Source organism: Syngnathus acus, chromosome 9 (genome assembly GCF_901709675.1).
Source record: "Syngnathus acus chromosome 9, fSynAcu1.2, whole genome shotgun sequence".
In the NCBI taxonomy this organism is placed as follows: Eukaryota; Metazoa; Chordata; class Actinopteri; order Syngnathiformes; family Syngnathidae; genus Syngnathus; species Syngnathus acus.
In genome coordinates this window covers 11617711-11633997 of record NC_051094.1, presented here as the reverse complement: position 1 = coordinate 11633997, position 16287 = coordinate 11617711, and the positions used below count along the sequence as shown (strand labels likewise).

Genomic DNA, 16287 nt, shown 5'->3' with positions numbered 1-16287 from the left:
CTAACTCTCAACAGTGTTCTCATGTTTTGTCTTGATCCATATATTGAATTTAATTGCCCCCCTTATATCATCTTTAATTACACCGTCTCTCACTCTGTCAAATGGCGTAGGCTCAAGAAGAGCACCTCATGGCCCTGATCAGAAGAAGTGTTTATAGATGTATTGTCCTCATGCTTTGTTTTTATGAGAGCAAACTTTTTTTGTAAATATAGTGCCAATCACATCAAACAATAGATGTTTGTCATTTTAATCTACAGGCTGCAGATGAAGGGGATTATGAATGCGTGGCTGAGAGTGAAGCAGGGTCAGCTGAACGGACCATTACTCTCAAGGTTCAGAGTGAGTCTTTAGTTTTGTTTATAATTTAACTTTGTTTAATGAATGGACATTACTTGGACGTGATACCGTGCTTTGCTTCCCTAACAAAGTACATAACTCCTTTCCTCTTTCTATTTCTCTTCCTTGATCATTTATATAATTTATGTTTGTGACCACATCACTAGTTATTTTGGTTGTGACAAATATCTGCTCATGGCCACAATAAATTTGTCCCTATGTCTTAGTTAATGGAGGCTACTCCAACTGGCAAGACTGGGGTCCTTGTAGTAGCATCTGCGGTCAAGGCTTCCAAGAGCGCAGTCGACTTTGCAACAACCCAGAACCAGCTAATGGTGGACGAACATGCAGCGGGCCAAGTATTGACTCCAGGAAATGTCAAGCCGGCCTTTGTCCAGGTTTAACTAAAATACTATATTTATCTTTTATTTGTAAAGTAGGTACACAATGAAATATTATGTAAAAAAAAAAAATCATAAATGAACAAATATTTTTCTGCAGCGGAGCTATCAAAGACATTGATTCAGAAGGGCCTCAACTTTTAATTTGTTCATATTTTTAAAAAATCTTATTAGTGAATACATCTACAGTCACACTTCAAACGCTCTGTAATGATGCATGAGGAAGGAGTCACGTTACATCTTACCCTTATCATGCAAATGTGTCAATGACCATGACATTAATTTGTGGAGTTATTTCAAGCCCCATTTATTTTCTCACCCAAGCATTATCCACACATATTGGTAATGTATTTTTTTTCTAATGAAAGGTGAAGCCCCTCGCAGGACCAGAGGAAGTCTAATAGGCATGGTCAACGAGAGAGAGTTTGGAGTGTCCTTCCTAGAGGCCAACATCACAGATAATGAAGAAGATGGCAGCAGCACTCTCCAGGCCCGTCTTGACAACATTCCTCCAAGCGTTGGTTAGTGGTCACAACAAATACTACTTTTGGCTTTCTTCATTTTGTGTACCACGTTGATCCTAGTATCATATAGTGTACATTGTATTCTGTCTGTTTATTGATGATGATGATGTGGTAGGTCCCTTGCTGCGGGTGCTGGTATCTGTTTTTGCACCCATCTACTGGACCACTGTGCTTCAGCGAGAGACCACGAGGAATGGCTTCTCCTTCACACATGGTCAGTTCAAGCAGGAGTCTCAACTGGAATTTGAAACAGGTTTGTTCTTGATTTTACATATTCATCATCAACCATCATACAAACATGAAAATAATGAGTTCTACGTCATGATGTTCACAAAACAACCACAAGATGGCGTGACTGACTAATGTCTTTGAAGGCCAAAGTTTCTAAATGAATGTGCAAAATATCCTTTTATGATATTATTGTTTCAAAATCTTTCAACCAGGCGAAGTCCTTCGTGTCCTCCATGTGGCTAGAGGACTGGATTCTGAGGGAGTTTTACTGATTGACATTGTAATCAATGGATTTGTACCGCCATCATTAACAACCTCACATGTCAGCCTCCAGGTGTGTTCACAAAAGTCCTTGTTGTCTGAGGAGTTTCAGCAGTTTTCTTGATTTTTATGATCGATTTTATGTACTCTAGGAGTTTGATGAGTCCTATGTGCAGACGGGCCAAGGACAGATGTACTCATGGTCATCACAGACCCACCAGAGAGGAGGTACCCCCATGGTGCTGCGTTGCAACCACACCATTATCTACGAGGGCGAGGAGACCCGCCAGGGCCCTCTGCTCCAGCTGTTGAAGGTTTCCGGACTGAATAGTGTCTACAATATGCTTACTCTTACAATGGACTTCCACTTTACATCACACCTTCTCATACCAGGTCAGAGGAAATTATTTGGAGAAAATTATACAAATAAAAAAAATATTTAAAAATATTTAAAAACAAAGACATCACAGTCAGCGGTTCTGTTTGCAGATGGTCATGAAGACAGTTGCCCGAAAGGCTTTGTCCTCGACACAACCTCATACTGTGCTGGTAGGTGGCCTCTGTCTCATTCATGGTTTGGCAGTGTTTAACTTTAAATATATGTCATTGTGCCATTTTATTATTGTAATTCAATGTGTGGTTACGATTAGATGAAGACGAATGTGCGCTTCAGTCTCCCTGCTCTCACTCGTGTAACAACATCATGGGAGGGTTTTCTTGCGTCTGCCCTTCTGGCTTTACCATCTCGACGGAAACCAACACATGCCAAGGTGAAATACCAACTGCATCGAAGGGTTGTAATTTGTATAATCCATGTGAAATCTCTTATTCATCACCTGAACCTGACAGATATTGACGAGTGTGCCCAAGGCTCACATATGTGCCACTACAACCAGCAATGTATCAACACAATGGGCACTTATCGCTGCCAAGCCAAGTGCGGAGCAGGATTTAAGCCCAGCATTAAAGGAAACAGCTGCGAAGGCAAGTCACCATCTTACCATGTGCACTATTTCATCCATCCAGTCAGTGGATGAACCCCAAAGTGGTCACCAGCCAATAGATAGCTACGTAATTCTGTGTTTTAGATGTGGACGAGTGCCGAGAGTCTACCATATCGCCGTGTCAACATCAGTGTCTCAACACTTTGGGATCCTACCGCTGCATCTGCCACCCTGGGTATCAGCAGTCAGGACACCAATGCATCGGTCAGCCATTTAAACACAAAATTGGTCCTTTTATACCACGTCTACTGCAGACTAGTGTTTGATTAGAATGATGAAATGACGAACCCCTTTTTCCAGACATCAACGAGTGCATGAGGAATGTGTGCCCAGCTCACCAGCAGTGTCAAAACACTGACGGAGGGTACCAGTGTTTCGACAGCTGCCCAGCTGGCATGACCAAAGCAGAAAATGGAGTGTGCATGGGTTAGTGTCTGTTCTTTCTCACTTCATTCGTTTATGAGAATTTCCACTGCCATCCCAGTTTCCTACTCCGCAGGAGTTACATTATGTAAGATAATCATTGAAAGCTCTAAGAAATGTTTGAAACACTTTTTTCTTGAGTGGGTGAAGATGGGGATGATCCCATTGGCACTGCATTTTATATTGTGTAACAGAGTTTCACAAGAAATCTGCTGCATTGCTTAGCGGCAGCACGCAGCCATTGGTTTGCCTCTATAAAGTCAGCAAGAGCTTTCTTGAATGCTATAATTTCTTGTGCAGATTCCACAGAAAGATACTCAAAAGGAGTACCAACAGACTAAATACAAAACCACAAGTCAAACAAGTTGGTCCAGTTTAGTTGACTTCGCTATGTTAGATTTGGAATCATAAACCTTGATTTGGCTTGTGTTTACACTTCAGCAGGGTGTTGCCGTCATGGGCAGTATTTTGGATGTGTGCAACGTAATGAAACTAAGAATTAATGCAGCACATTGTCATGATTCACACAGTTTTTTTTAAAAAGTAAAATAATTGTTTTAGGTACTGTTAAATCTTGGTGGTGGCCATGTTTGGTTGAATTTTGGGAAAAGCTCCAAAAACTCCCAACGGCACCCTGTGTTTTAACACTTTCTCACTTGTGCTTTTAAAAAGTTGATGGACCTTTTCTCTTCCAGATATTGACGAGTGTCAAGATGGAAGTCACATGTGTCGCTACTCTCAGATCTGTCAGAACACAGTCGGAGGTTACGGGTGTATATGTCCCAGAGGGTACCGGTCTCAAGGAATTGGTCTGCCATGTCTGGGTAGGTAGTTTATTTCTTTCAGATTAGACACAAATCTGCCTTTGTAATAATGACTCTCCTGTATACATTCAGACGTTGATGAATGCCTGCAGACGCCAAGCCCATGCGTCTTTCAGTGCCGCAATGTGCCGGGCAGCTTCAGATGCTTGTGTCCACCTGGAACTGTGCTGCTTGGGGATGGACGCTCATGTGCAGGGCTAGAGAGAGGACAGATCTTTACTAATGGGACCAGAGTCAGAGCGAGACTTCGGCCGCAGCTGGTGTCATCCCTTGGCAGGCCAATTTTGTCCCGTTCTCACGGGGTGTCTCGTATTACCAGGCAGAGCTGTCCTCTAGGATATACCAGCAGAGATGGCAAATGTGTTGGTAAGCTTGCATCAAAGGCTGACTTTAACCTTGACTAGTTTGTTGGCGGTTTTGTTCAGCCAGGGACCCAGAACCAGTCACATCATATTGTGGTCCAAAGCAGGTCTCGATCTGGCCATTTCTTACAGAACTATACTATCTGGGCTTGAATGCCTAATGATTTTTTTTGTAGTGAACTATAGTGTGATAAAAGTCAAAATAAATTAATTCATGATGTCTGTGTTCTGCATTTCAATTCAAATGTATTCTTCAGAGATAATTGCACAAATAGGATGTACTGTAATTATTTTTGAAATCAGTATATTTCAGGGGCAAAAAAGTATTACTATTGTTTATCATGATAGTTTCTGGGACAATATGTCATCCTAAAAATTCATTTTCACAATTACCCTTGGATAAAGTTTACAACTTCACACACTACTCACTATCCTGCATTGTCATTTGTGTAGATGTGGATGAATGTCTGCTCAGGAAGCCCTGCCAACATGAATGTCGAAACACCATTGGCAGTTTCCAGTGTCTGTGTCCTCCAGGCTACCAGCTGCTACCCAATGGCAGGAACTGTAAAGGTACCAGAGAATCCGTTTGTGATGATATCACCTTCATCTCTTCCACAATTACAACAAGTGGACTTTCTTCCCCACTCTAGACACTGACGAATGTTTAGAGCAAGGCATTCAATGTGGCCACAATCAGATGTGTTTTAACACCAGAGGAGGATACCGGTGCTTGGACACTCCCTGTCCTGCATCCTACCAGCGGGGAAGAAGCCCGGGGTAATACATGAGTATATAATAGAGATTGCATTTCAAACGCATTCAAATGTCTCAACATATGCCTCCCTTTCTTGACTCTTTAAAAGGACATGCTACAAGCCATGCTCTCTGGACTGCGCCACCGGAGGCTCTCCTCTGCTCCTGCAGTACAAGCTCCTTACGCTTCCCTCTGGCATACCAGCCAATCACAACGTAGTGCGGCTGTCCGCGTTCTCGGAGTCAGGCATCCTGCAAGAACGCACATCTTTTATCATACTAGAGCAAGAATCTGAGACGGGTCTATTGGGACAAGCATTTGGCATCAGGGACGACACAGGCCGGGGGATCATCTACACAAGGCGGCTTCTTGACAGCCCAGAACTTGTACGCCTCAAAGTGCAGGCCACCACCATTTCACAGCAAGGCCGTTTGACATACCAGAGTATCTTTATCATCTACATTTCCATCTCGTCATTTCCCTACTGAGCTGCTTAACAACTCTAGATACTTTTAAGGCAAATCTCCAGAAACCTGAGCCTCGGATGCATTACGTGACTGATAAATCCTGTGGATACTTAGGACTGAAACATGGTGAAAGAACTTAACATTGCATTATCGTGGCCGATACGACTGGCCAGAGAAAATTGAATCTGTCGCCCCAAAAATGGAAAGAAATGTATTAATTGCTTCAGTAAAAACATGATCCAAAACTTCCAAGCTTGGGTCTTCCGGTGGATAATTCAATGTCTGGTGGTAGTGCTTCTGATTATGCCTAATTAGGGCAAATAAATGAAAATGCAAGAGAAAAGTAGCTTGATCCGTTTTTAAATTTTCATCATTAATGACAATAAATTATATTGACATTAGGGATTGCTTATTCTACAATTTAAAAAAATTCTGACTGCTTGAGCCACTTGTTTAAAGTGACAAACCAGTGGAGCGTGTGTAACTGTGTGATCGTGTTGCATCTATGCAGCTTTTTTGTATTCTGCATTTGAATGTAAATACCGTAATTTTCGGACTATAAGTCGCGTTTTTTTTCCATAGTTTGGGTGGGGGGGCGACTTATACTCAGGAGCGATTTATATACATATATATGGGTTTTTTTTCACTTTTTTGGGCATTTTATGGCTGGTGCGACTTATACTCCGGTGTGACTTATAGTCCGAAAATTACGGTATGTTTAAAAGTGCCTTTTTGAATGTATCTGAGTAGACTTTCTTGAGGCTGTTACTCAAATGGTGCTAAAATTAATTGCTTTTCTTTACAGGTATTGACTGCATTCATTCTGTTGATTGGTGCAGATCCAAATGTCTTCCGTGCTTACATGACCTTTATACACAATGCTGATATGGGATTTGTTGGTGTAAAAGAAGAGGAAAAGGGTCATTTGCAACCCACGTTAGCCTGCGAAAAAAGAGATTATACTGTTACTTATACTGTTGACCCTACTCAAACCGTGTTAACCCACTTTCACTGTAAATTGTATGTGTGTTGAGTACAGTATTTGCAGAAATAAAAAAGACAATTTTTTTAAAAACTTTCTGTTGTTCCTGTGCCACCATTTTTCTAAGTAAAAAAATGGATCATCAGCACCATATGGATGTTTGGGGGGGGGGTTGATGACAGCAAATACCTGTTTTAACATTGATATTTAAAATAAGACGTGATCCATTAACACTTTGAACAATCCACTATAACTTTAAACAATACCACTGACATCTGTTTCTAAGACAAAAAGTCAATGTGGAAAAATGCCTTTCATCATCAGTAAATAATGTGTTTGTTACAGATGAAGTGCTGAGGCATCCAGACAAGAATTAGGTTTGTATTCAGGAATGGAGAACAGAGTCCCGGCACCAAGGTGCTCCTGCTTGTGCTGGCTACTAATGAAAGCAGAGTGGAGATACGAATGACGTCAAACTCAGACAGCATTCATATCCAGGTCAACGACTAATATCTGGAAAAGCAATAAGGAAACAACTATTTCCATGAAAACCTGGTCTCCAAGAGACTTTTGTACGCACAGGAACTTAATAAGGTAAAACATATGGTGGAATGCTTGTGTTTATTATAGACTATTAAACCATCTACATTTTGAACTATTTCAACAATGAACGCAACTTTATGAATTTACCATTATACACCAACACAATGAATTTGAATTAAAATCGTCAAGATGGTTTCATTTCCTCATTCAGCATCAGTTTTGTAGCATTTGACTGAATATGAGGAGTGTTGTTCTGTCTTTGAATCCTGGCTCCAAATTTACAATTTGTTTAGTGTGCTGCGTGTTGCTAAGTGCAGTGTGGAAAGACATGTCACCGCTGTGCCATATTTTCTCCAATTGATGATGAATTGATTACTTCAGATAATAATTAGAGGACGTGAAATCTTTCTGTACACCATGGCTTTTTGATTAAGATGTAAATACGAAAATGGCAGGAAAATCCATCAGAACTTTATTTGGGGGTAAACCAGAGGCATTTTAAACTGACTCTCATTCAACACGAGTTTGAATGCAATTGTTTAATTCTGAACACAGCTATTAAAAGGTGTGCAACCATATAATCTCAGCTATTTATTTTAACCTCCCCACTCATTTTTTTATTTGAGCTGTTCAAGTTGAAGGTCACATTAATAGCAAAAATGGGTATGTTTCTAAATGTTTGATCTTGGTCTCGTTTTTTTTTAACATCGCAAAAACTTTGCATTTCAACAGGGGTGTGTAGACTTTTATATCTACTGTGAAAAGGCAAAATGCCTTATCGAACTGTAGAGTGCAGAACACTATACTGCAAGTGGAAAGAAGACAGCACTAAACCATTAAATTAATCTTGTGGAAATCGATGTGTGGCTACAATCCAGCAGATGTCTGCGTTCACTTCTTTTCAAAAGGCTGTACAAGCACCATGAAGACATCCGTTAAGGTAGCCAGCTTATGTATGTTTTATTTCACTCTTTTCATATGTTTCACATACCATCATTGAGATGTTGAGTAATACATAATATGCCTCATAAATATTTTCAAGTACTGATTTTATCTCTTCTCTTGAGATTTCTTTGATTTGAGTCTTTTCTTAAAAACCAGAAGGAAGTTGGCTCGGGTAATACCTCAGCTTCTCAGCAGATGGAGCTGATGTCAGATTGCTCTATAAATGATTTTAACGGATCATCTGCATCACTGTGCTAGGGGCTGTTGGGTCTCTTTGCTGTCATCACTGTCAGACGTGAGCTGCTGATAGTAATAACCGTGTGTGTTGAAGATTATAACAAAACAAAACAGTGCAACTAAGATTGCTCTCAGCAGGAAGCGTGTTCAGCATTCAGGGGAATTAATTTAAAAAATTGACACCTATTTATGGCATGATTGGGTTTTTGCAATGTGGTTACGTGCATAAATTGTGATGTAATTAGTCAATTCACAGAAATAAATTATTTGCTTGTCATTTCCTGGAAATGAGCAAAACTGAACATCAAGTAGTGTTGGCTCGTGAGTGAACGATTCGTTCACAAGAACGAATTTCTTTCAGTGAACTAGAGTGAACGAATCACTTCCTAAAGTGATTCGTTCTTTTTTCAGTTCATATGACTTCAACCAGTAGGTGTCGGTAATGCGCATTGACGCTGGTGCTACCTTGCCGTAAAACAAAACGAAGAAGAAAATGACGTAACTTCCCGTTCACGAACGAGTCGTGAATTGCATTTCCCGTTCACCAACTGAACGGATCTGTGAGTGAACGAGCCAGTGAGTGAGTGATTTGCATTTCCAGTTCATCGCGAGAACGGATCAGTGAGGGAACGAGTTAATGGGTGAACTGCCTTCCCGTGCATCAACGGATCAGTCAGTGAACGTGTTGCGTCTCCTGGCGTGAACTATGTAAGCCAGAATGTAGATTTACGATTTGCCAAGGAAAGAAAGAACCACTCACTGAAACACCACTTCTTTGGTATTATTATTATTATTTTTAATAAACATTAATGTTAAAACTTGTCTGGTGTTTTATTCCTTGTTTTTATATCCGCCAATTAAAACATAAAAATCAGACATTTGGTTAACTGCTTTATATGACAATATGTGTAGGTACACCTCATGGACACTTCAATATGTACACTACACGAGGTAAAAAAAAAAAAGAACAAATAAATAAAGGGTTAATTGCACAATAAAAGCACATGTTTATATCGTCTCACACCTGGGATCGAACCAGGTTCATTCCGAGTAAGAGCCCATGTCACTAACCAGTCGGCTATTTTGACCAGGCAGCCCTTTGCTGTTTGCAGTCTTATGTACTAGTGATGTGCATTCCAGTTGTATGAAAATCTTTAGAATCGTGACGTCACTTGGACACTCCATTAGGTACACCGCCATTTTCAAGTGTCCCTAATAACAGGCCACTTTATTAGGGAAATATCATGGTCGAAGGTCACACGTGTCAAGCTCTAGTCCTCAGGGCCGCGTTCCAATATGTTTTCCAAGTTACCCTCGTTAAACACACCTGCGTGAAAAGATTTTGGTCATTTTCACGTTCTGCAGGAGCTAAAACTTTTCACGCAGGTGCACTTAACGAGGGAATCACACGGACACTCCATTAGGTACACCGCCATTTTCAAGTGTACCTAATAACAGGCCACTATATTAGGGAAATATCATGGTCAAAGGTCACAGGTGTCAAGCTCTAGTCCTCGGGGCCGCGTTCCAACATGTTTTCGAAGTGACCCTCGTTAAGTGCACCTGCGTGAAAAGTTTTAGCTCCTTTCACGTTCTGCAGGAGCTAAAACTTTTCACGCAGGTGCACTTAACGAGGGAATCACACGGACACTCCATTAGGTACACCGCCATTTTCAAGTGTACCTAATAACAGGCCATTTTATTAGGGAAATATCATGGTCAAAGGTCACAGGTGGCAAGCTCTAGTCCTCGGGGCCGCGTTCCAACATGTTTTCCAAGTGACCCTCGTTAAGCGCACCTGCGTGAAAAGTTTTAGCTTCTTTCACGTTCTGCAGGAGCTAAAACTTTTCACGCAGGTGCACTTAATGAGGGAATCACATGGACACTCCATTAGGTACACCGCCATTTTCAAGTGTACCTAATAACAGGCCACTTTATTAGGGAATTATCATGGTCAAAGGTCACAATGTCAAGCTCTAGTCCTCGGGGCCGCATTCCAACATGTTTTTCAAGTGACCCTCGTTAAGCGCACCTGCGTGAAAAGTTTTTGGTCACTTTCACGTTCCGCAGGAGCTAAAACTTTTCACGCAGGTGCACTTAACGAGGGAATCACACGGACACTCCATTAGGTACACCGCCATTTTCAAGTGTACCTAATAACAGGCCACTATATTCGGGAAATATCATGGTCAAAGGTCACAGGTGTCAAGCTCTAGTCCTCGGGGCCGCGTTCCAACATGTTTTCGAAGTGACCCTCGTTAAGCGCACCTGCGTGAAAAGTTTTAGCTCCTTTCACGTTCTGCAGGAGCTAAAACTTTTCACGCAGGTGCACTTAACGAGGGAATCACACGGACACTCCATTAGGTACACCGCCATTTTCAAGTGTACCTAATAACAGGCCACTATATTCGGGAAATATCATGGTCAAAGGTCACAGGTGTCAAGCTCTAGTCCTCGGGGCCGCGTTCCAACATGTTTTCGAAGTGACCCTCGTTAAGCGCACCTGCGTGAAAAGTTTTAGCTCCTTTCACGTTCTGCAGGAGCTAAAACTTTTCACGCAGGTGCACTTAACGAGGGAATCACACGGACACTCCATTAGGTACACCGCCATTTTCAAGTGTACCTAATAACAGGCCACTATATTAGGGAAATATCATGGTCAAAGGTCACAGGTGTCAAGCTCTAGTCCTCGGGGCCGCATTCCAACAAGTTTTCCAAGATTCCCAAGAGCTCTAGCCACTACACTATGGAACCCTCGCTCACATTGCATAAAATATATATGGTTTTATGGAGCAGCTCACAAGCAAATAGTTATATGGGACAGCACACGAGCAACTGTGTTGCAAATTTGTCTATGATAAAATTTTGTAGATCTCACTGGGATTCGAACCGAGGTCACTGGGGTGAGAGTCCAGAGCACCAACCACTACACTATGGATCCCTCACTCACATTGCGTGGAATATACGTATATGGTTTTATAGATCAGCTCACAAGCAAATAGTTATAATGGTTATATGGGGCAGCACACGAGCAACTGTGTTGCAAATTTTTCTATGATAAAATATTTGAGGTCTCACTGGGATTTGAACCTGGGTCGCTGGGGTGAGAATCCAAAGCACTAACCACTACACTATGGAACCCTCACTCACATTGCATGGAATATATATGGTTTTATGGACTCTAGCTCTAACTCTAACCCTTGCACTAACCCTAATCCTAACTCTAACCCTAACCCTAGCTCTAACCCAACCCGAGCTCTAACCCTAACCCTCGCTCTAACCTTAACCCTATCTCTAACCCTAACCCTAGCTCTAACCCTAGCACTAACCCTAACCCTAGCTCTAACCCTAGCTCTAACCCTAACCCTAAGTCTAACCCTAACCCTAGCTCTAACCCTAACTCTAGCTCTAACCCTAACCCTAGCTCTAACCCTAACCCTAGCTCTAACCCTAACCCTAGCTCTAACCCTAGCTCTAATCCTAACCCTAGCCCTAACCCTCTAACCCTAGCTCAAACCCTAACCCTAACCCTAGTCCTAGCTCTAACCCTAACTTTAGCTCTAACCCTAACCCCTAGCTCTAACCCTAAGCTTTAGGGAGGTGTATGGTTATATGGGGCAGCACACGAGCATCTGTGTTGCAAATTTTCTATGATAAAATATTTTAGGTCCCAGTGGGATTTGAACACGAGAGAGTCCAGAGCACTAACCACTACACTATGGACCCCTCGCTCACATAACATGGAATATATATGGTTTTATGGAGCAGCTCACAAGCAAATGGTTATAATGGTTATATGGGGCAGCACACGAGCAACTGTTGCAAATTTTTCTATGATAAAATATTTTAGGTCTCACTGGGATTTGAACCCAGGTCACTGGGGTGAGAGTCCAGAGCACCAACCACGATCCCTCACTCACATTGCATGGAACAAGCAAATTGTTATAATGGTTATATGGGGCAGCACACGAGCAACTGTGTTGCAAATCTTTCTATGATAAAATATTTGAAATCTCACTGGGATTTGAACCCAGGTCGCTGGGGTGAGAGTCCAGAGCACTAACCACTACACTATGGAGCACTAACTACTGTATACACTATGGAACCCTCACTCATATTGCAGGGAATATATATGGTTTTTATGGAGCAGCTCACAAGCAAATAATAGATCAGTGGTCCCCAACCTTTTTTGCACCACGGACCGGTTTCGTGTCAGAAATATTTTCGCGGACCGGCCTTTATTTATATTTATATATATATGTATATTTATATACATATATATATATATAAGCACTTCACTTTTTCCATTATTTGTTAGGTTACAGACGCAGTTCAAAATGGAATATATTTTTCAACCTCAACATTTTACACACAAATCTTTATAATGAAAATAAAAAAAAAGTGTTTTTAATTTTTTCCAAATGTATTAAAAATGTAAAAAACCTAAAAGTACATACACATTCACAGTCTTTGCCGCGGTGCTCAAAATTGATCTCAGTTGCATTACTGATCATCCCTGATAGGTTCCAATAGCGTAAGCCGTAAATGGAGTCTAACTGCAGGAGATTTAGTTGATTTGCCATGGTTTGGAAAGGCACACGCCTGTCTATATAAGGTTCCATGGGTGTCAGAGCACACCAAGCATGAAGTTGTACACCTCCAAGACAGGATTGTCTGGGGAAGAGTTCAGAAGAAATTCTACTGCTTTGAAAGTTCCGATGAGGACTGTGACCTTCGTCATCCGTAAATGGAAGAAGTTCAGAACCAGCAGGGCGCTTCCTAAAGCTGGCTGCCTGTTTGAATTGAGCAATCTAGGGGAAAGGGCTTCAGTCAGTGACGCGACCAAGAACCCGAAGGTTTCTCTGTTAGTGCAGAGAGGAGAGCTTTCCAGAAGGACAACCATCTCTGACCAATACCAGCCCTATAGTCAAGCATGGCGGTGGCAGCATAGTGCAGTGGAGATTTTTGTCAGCAGTCAGAACAGGGATACTAGTCATGATTGAGGAAAAGGAACAATACGCAAAGGTCCCAGGCCCAGATCTTATGAATCCAATCGGAATTGAAAATTCAGCTGGTACAAGCATCACAACAAACATCTGATACGAATAAGCCACCTCGCGGTTGTGAGCAGCATAGGGGTGACATTAGAAAGCATGAGGAAAAGTCAGTGCTTACGCTCTGTCGCCATGTGACTCATGGTTATTAAATTCATGACAGTAGATCTTAAATTTCACTTTTTGTGCCCATATCGATTTCATAGTCTGCAACTTTATTCCTTACTTCTGTCCCACACCTCCACTGAGCAGACATTTCCTACAGTAAGACATTTTCTGACAAAGTGATTATAAACCCGTTGACATGTTCCAGACAGCAAAGAGACAAAGTTAGCGACACATTTTGCGACAGAGCGTAGCGTTGTAAGCCACAGAAGCAAAGATGTCCGTCAAGTGGTAATGAAAAAATGAAGAGGCTAGAAAAATGGCTGGAAAGAGTTCTCATCAATGTTAATGTGGTCACATGTTTGTCGAATGACTAAATAGGCAGATGTTCATCGTTAACTTGTGTTGCCACCGAGAGGAGCTGGTAATGCTATTTAGTTTTGGTCATTGTGTTGCGGGATTAGATATTGTGTGACTTTGGGTGGAGTGCATTGAACGTGGGTGGCAGGTCTCAGTCTAAGCGCTGACAAGCTTTGTTAGTTTTGTCATGGAACATAGTTTGATGGGCCAGAGTGCATTATTGACATGACAAAATGGCAGAGAACCAGCACATGAGGTCACTTGTTTCCAAGAAGATGGAATATGTGTCCAAAACCTTTTTTCTTTGTCAGGGGTGTCACTGGAAAATAACAGTTCAACTATGAGTAATGCCACGGTTGCAGAAGGCTGTCTCACTCATTTTGGGAGGATTGAGTTATTTGGGAGGATTGGTGATGTCGTGATAATGATAGAAACTATAGTGTCTCCATGACCAATTGGCCGTGCATAAGTGGCAAGTTGGGCACAGAGTGAGCTTTAAGTACATGGTATTCATTGTCAACATTATAACTGTCCTTCCTTATGCTTGTTCTCAACTTCTCCAACAGAATTCGCAGAAAGATTAGGTCATGCCACGCCAAGAATTTAAATTCAATCAGGCTGTGCTTTGCAATGACCACATGCAGCGATGTTAGCAACATGCTTAAGTAAGTTAAATAGGAACTAGAACATACTTTGTCATCACTGCACGCAGTTTGGAGACAAATTAATGAAACTGGAGCACAATTACAGATGAGATATTACCTTTCTCTCGTCAACGGTTGTCCGGCCAATAAATAATACGCTAATGACTGCTCACGTTTTCTTAACCAGAGCAACCATGTGACCTGTCGGAAATTACCACACAGATGAAAAGAATGGTTGGGTAATATTTACTCATTGCCATAGCAACAGTAAGCTATAAAAACCCCAAGAAGTAGGTCAGTGGCAAAATACACACAACATACGTATAATGAAAGGTAAATTGCCTTTTAATGTCCTGACTTGTTACCTTTCTGTCCGTGTATTCATTAAGCATCTTAGTCATCATTCATGAGGTAACATTAGGTAGAGGCCAAAATCTCAGACACAAGTGTCAATGAGCATGAGCTCATAGCAGTACGCAGTACAAACAGGATGGGAACAAGAAGGTGATTAAAGGAAGCCCACCTCTCAAAGCAATCAGCCTCCTCTGTGGGGCAATAAATACAAAGTAGCGCAGTGTGCGGTATATTCCTTGACATTGTTCATTTCAGCCAGCTCGACCATATTTCTCGCACACATATGGGAGCAACTCACTAAATACATGAGAGGCTTGAGGTGCACTGTTGAGCTTTACAGATTTATATGGCCAGCTGCAGAACGAACAAGATATCCTCTCACTGTTGTGGTCTCACTTGAATAAAGCCCCTACCTACACTTGCTAAACATTTGTCCACAAGAGATGCAGTCTGCAGGGAAAATATTTTCATGTGTTCTAAACATGTTGGCTGGAGTTGAGCTGCCGTCTGAGAGCTTGCGTCTGCTTCGTTTTAATGTGCGCCAGACTCTGACTTCATTGCCACAATGCTGACCACAGTAGTTCCATCCATCCTGCTTCCCGATCTGCCAGCCAAGTCCTGCTTCCTATCATTACTCCCCAGGGCTGCCGACTGGGGAAAATCAGATGAGTATCTAAGCCCAACTAATTTTTTACTTTCGGATGGAAAGTGGTAAAAGACCAACACGTGATTAAGAAAAAGGAGACCACACGCAAGTCTTGGTTGCTGTCCCTTAATTGACTCAAAGCTTCTGTTCTGGGGCGAGACTGACTGCTGAGGTGTTAAATTTAAAAAATACACGGAGCTGCTTCCAAATTTTGAATAAACATTTTGTAGCGAATCCTAATTCACAATAAACCAATGAAATATTACTGAGATATGTGTGCGTGTGTGTGTAGTGTCTTTTTTGCTCCTGCTACAGTTGGGAAGATACATTTTTCTGAGGCAGATGTGGTCGTCCTCCAATAAATGGAAGTGAATAGCAGGAAGTCTGACAACAACTAAATGTGGTTGCAGTAATGGCAGCAGCAATTTGTGAAGTTAATATTATTTCATTATTTAAATTAACCGGAGTAAGACAGCTGCTTCCTGGGTATGCAAAAAAAAAAAAAAAAACTGGCCAAAAAGAAAGTAGTTACACAGGTTGGATAAATATATCACAGAATTACTAAATCAGCAGCTCTAAAACTTGGCCCACCACCAGCAAGCAAAACATTGGTTGGCAGCGCAAGCCAGTTTACTGCCCCCTCAGGATATTTTGTGTCCACTGTATCATGAGACCAAAGCCCGCTATTGCCAGACCTGCAGTTCCTGAACTAATCCCAGGTTTGAGATTTACTTGCCTGGTAGACAGGTAATTGTCCATGTTGCTGTAATGATTACTTTCCGGCACAGACAAAGATGTATAAGATTAGTAGTAAAAAACTACTGTCT

General features: G+C 41.6%; 1 protein-coding gene across 2 annotated transcripts in view; it reads left to right on the top strand.

Annotated features, from left to right (window-relative positions):
* The window catches only part of hmcn2 (hemicentin 2), a 39071-nt gene extending 32945 nt beyond the window's left edge, over positions 1 to 6126 (top strand). For both annotated transcript variants that reach the window (XM_037258555.1, XM_037258554.1), the window contains 16 exons: positions 258 to 339; positions 564 to 734; positions 1106 to 1258; positions 1377 to 1514; positions 1705 to 1826; positions 1906 to 2146; positions 2243 to 2302; positions 2404 to 2523; positions 2603 to 2737; positions 2842 to 2961; positions 3058 to 3183; positions 3876 to 4004; positions 4077 to 4370; positions 4820 to 4939; positions 5020 to 5146; positions 5233 to 6126. In XM_037258555.1, coding sequence (XP_037114450.1) covers positions 258 to 339; positions 564 to 734; positions 1106 to 1258; positions 1377 to 1514; positions 1705 to 1826; positions 1906 to 2146; positions 2243 to 2302; positions 2404 to 2523; positions 2603 to 2737; positions 2842 to 2961; positions 3058 to 3183; positions 3876 to 4004; positions 4077 to 4370; positions 4820 to 4939; positions 5020 to 5146; positions 5233 to 5611 — 2517 coding nt within the window. In that variant the 3' untranslated portion in view covers positions 5612 to 6126. The remainder of the gene's footprint in view (positions 1 to 257; positions 340 to 563; positions 735 to 1105; positions 1259 to 1376; positions 1515 to 1704; positions 1827 to 1905; positions 2147 to 2242; positions 2303 to 2403; positions 2524 to 2602; positions 2738 to 2841; positions 2962 to 3057; positions 3184 to 3875; positions 4005 to 4076; positions 4371 to 4819; positions 4940 to 5019; positions 5147 to 5232) is intronic.
* Positions 6127 to 16287: the final 10161 nt, after the last annotated feature.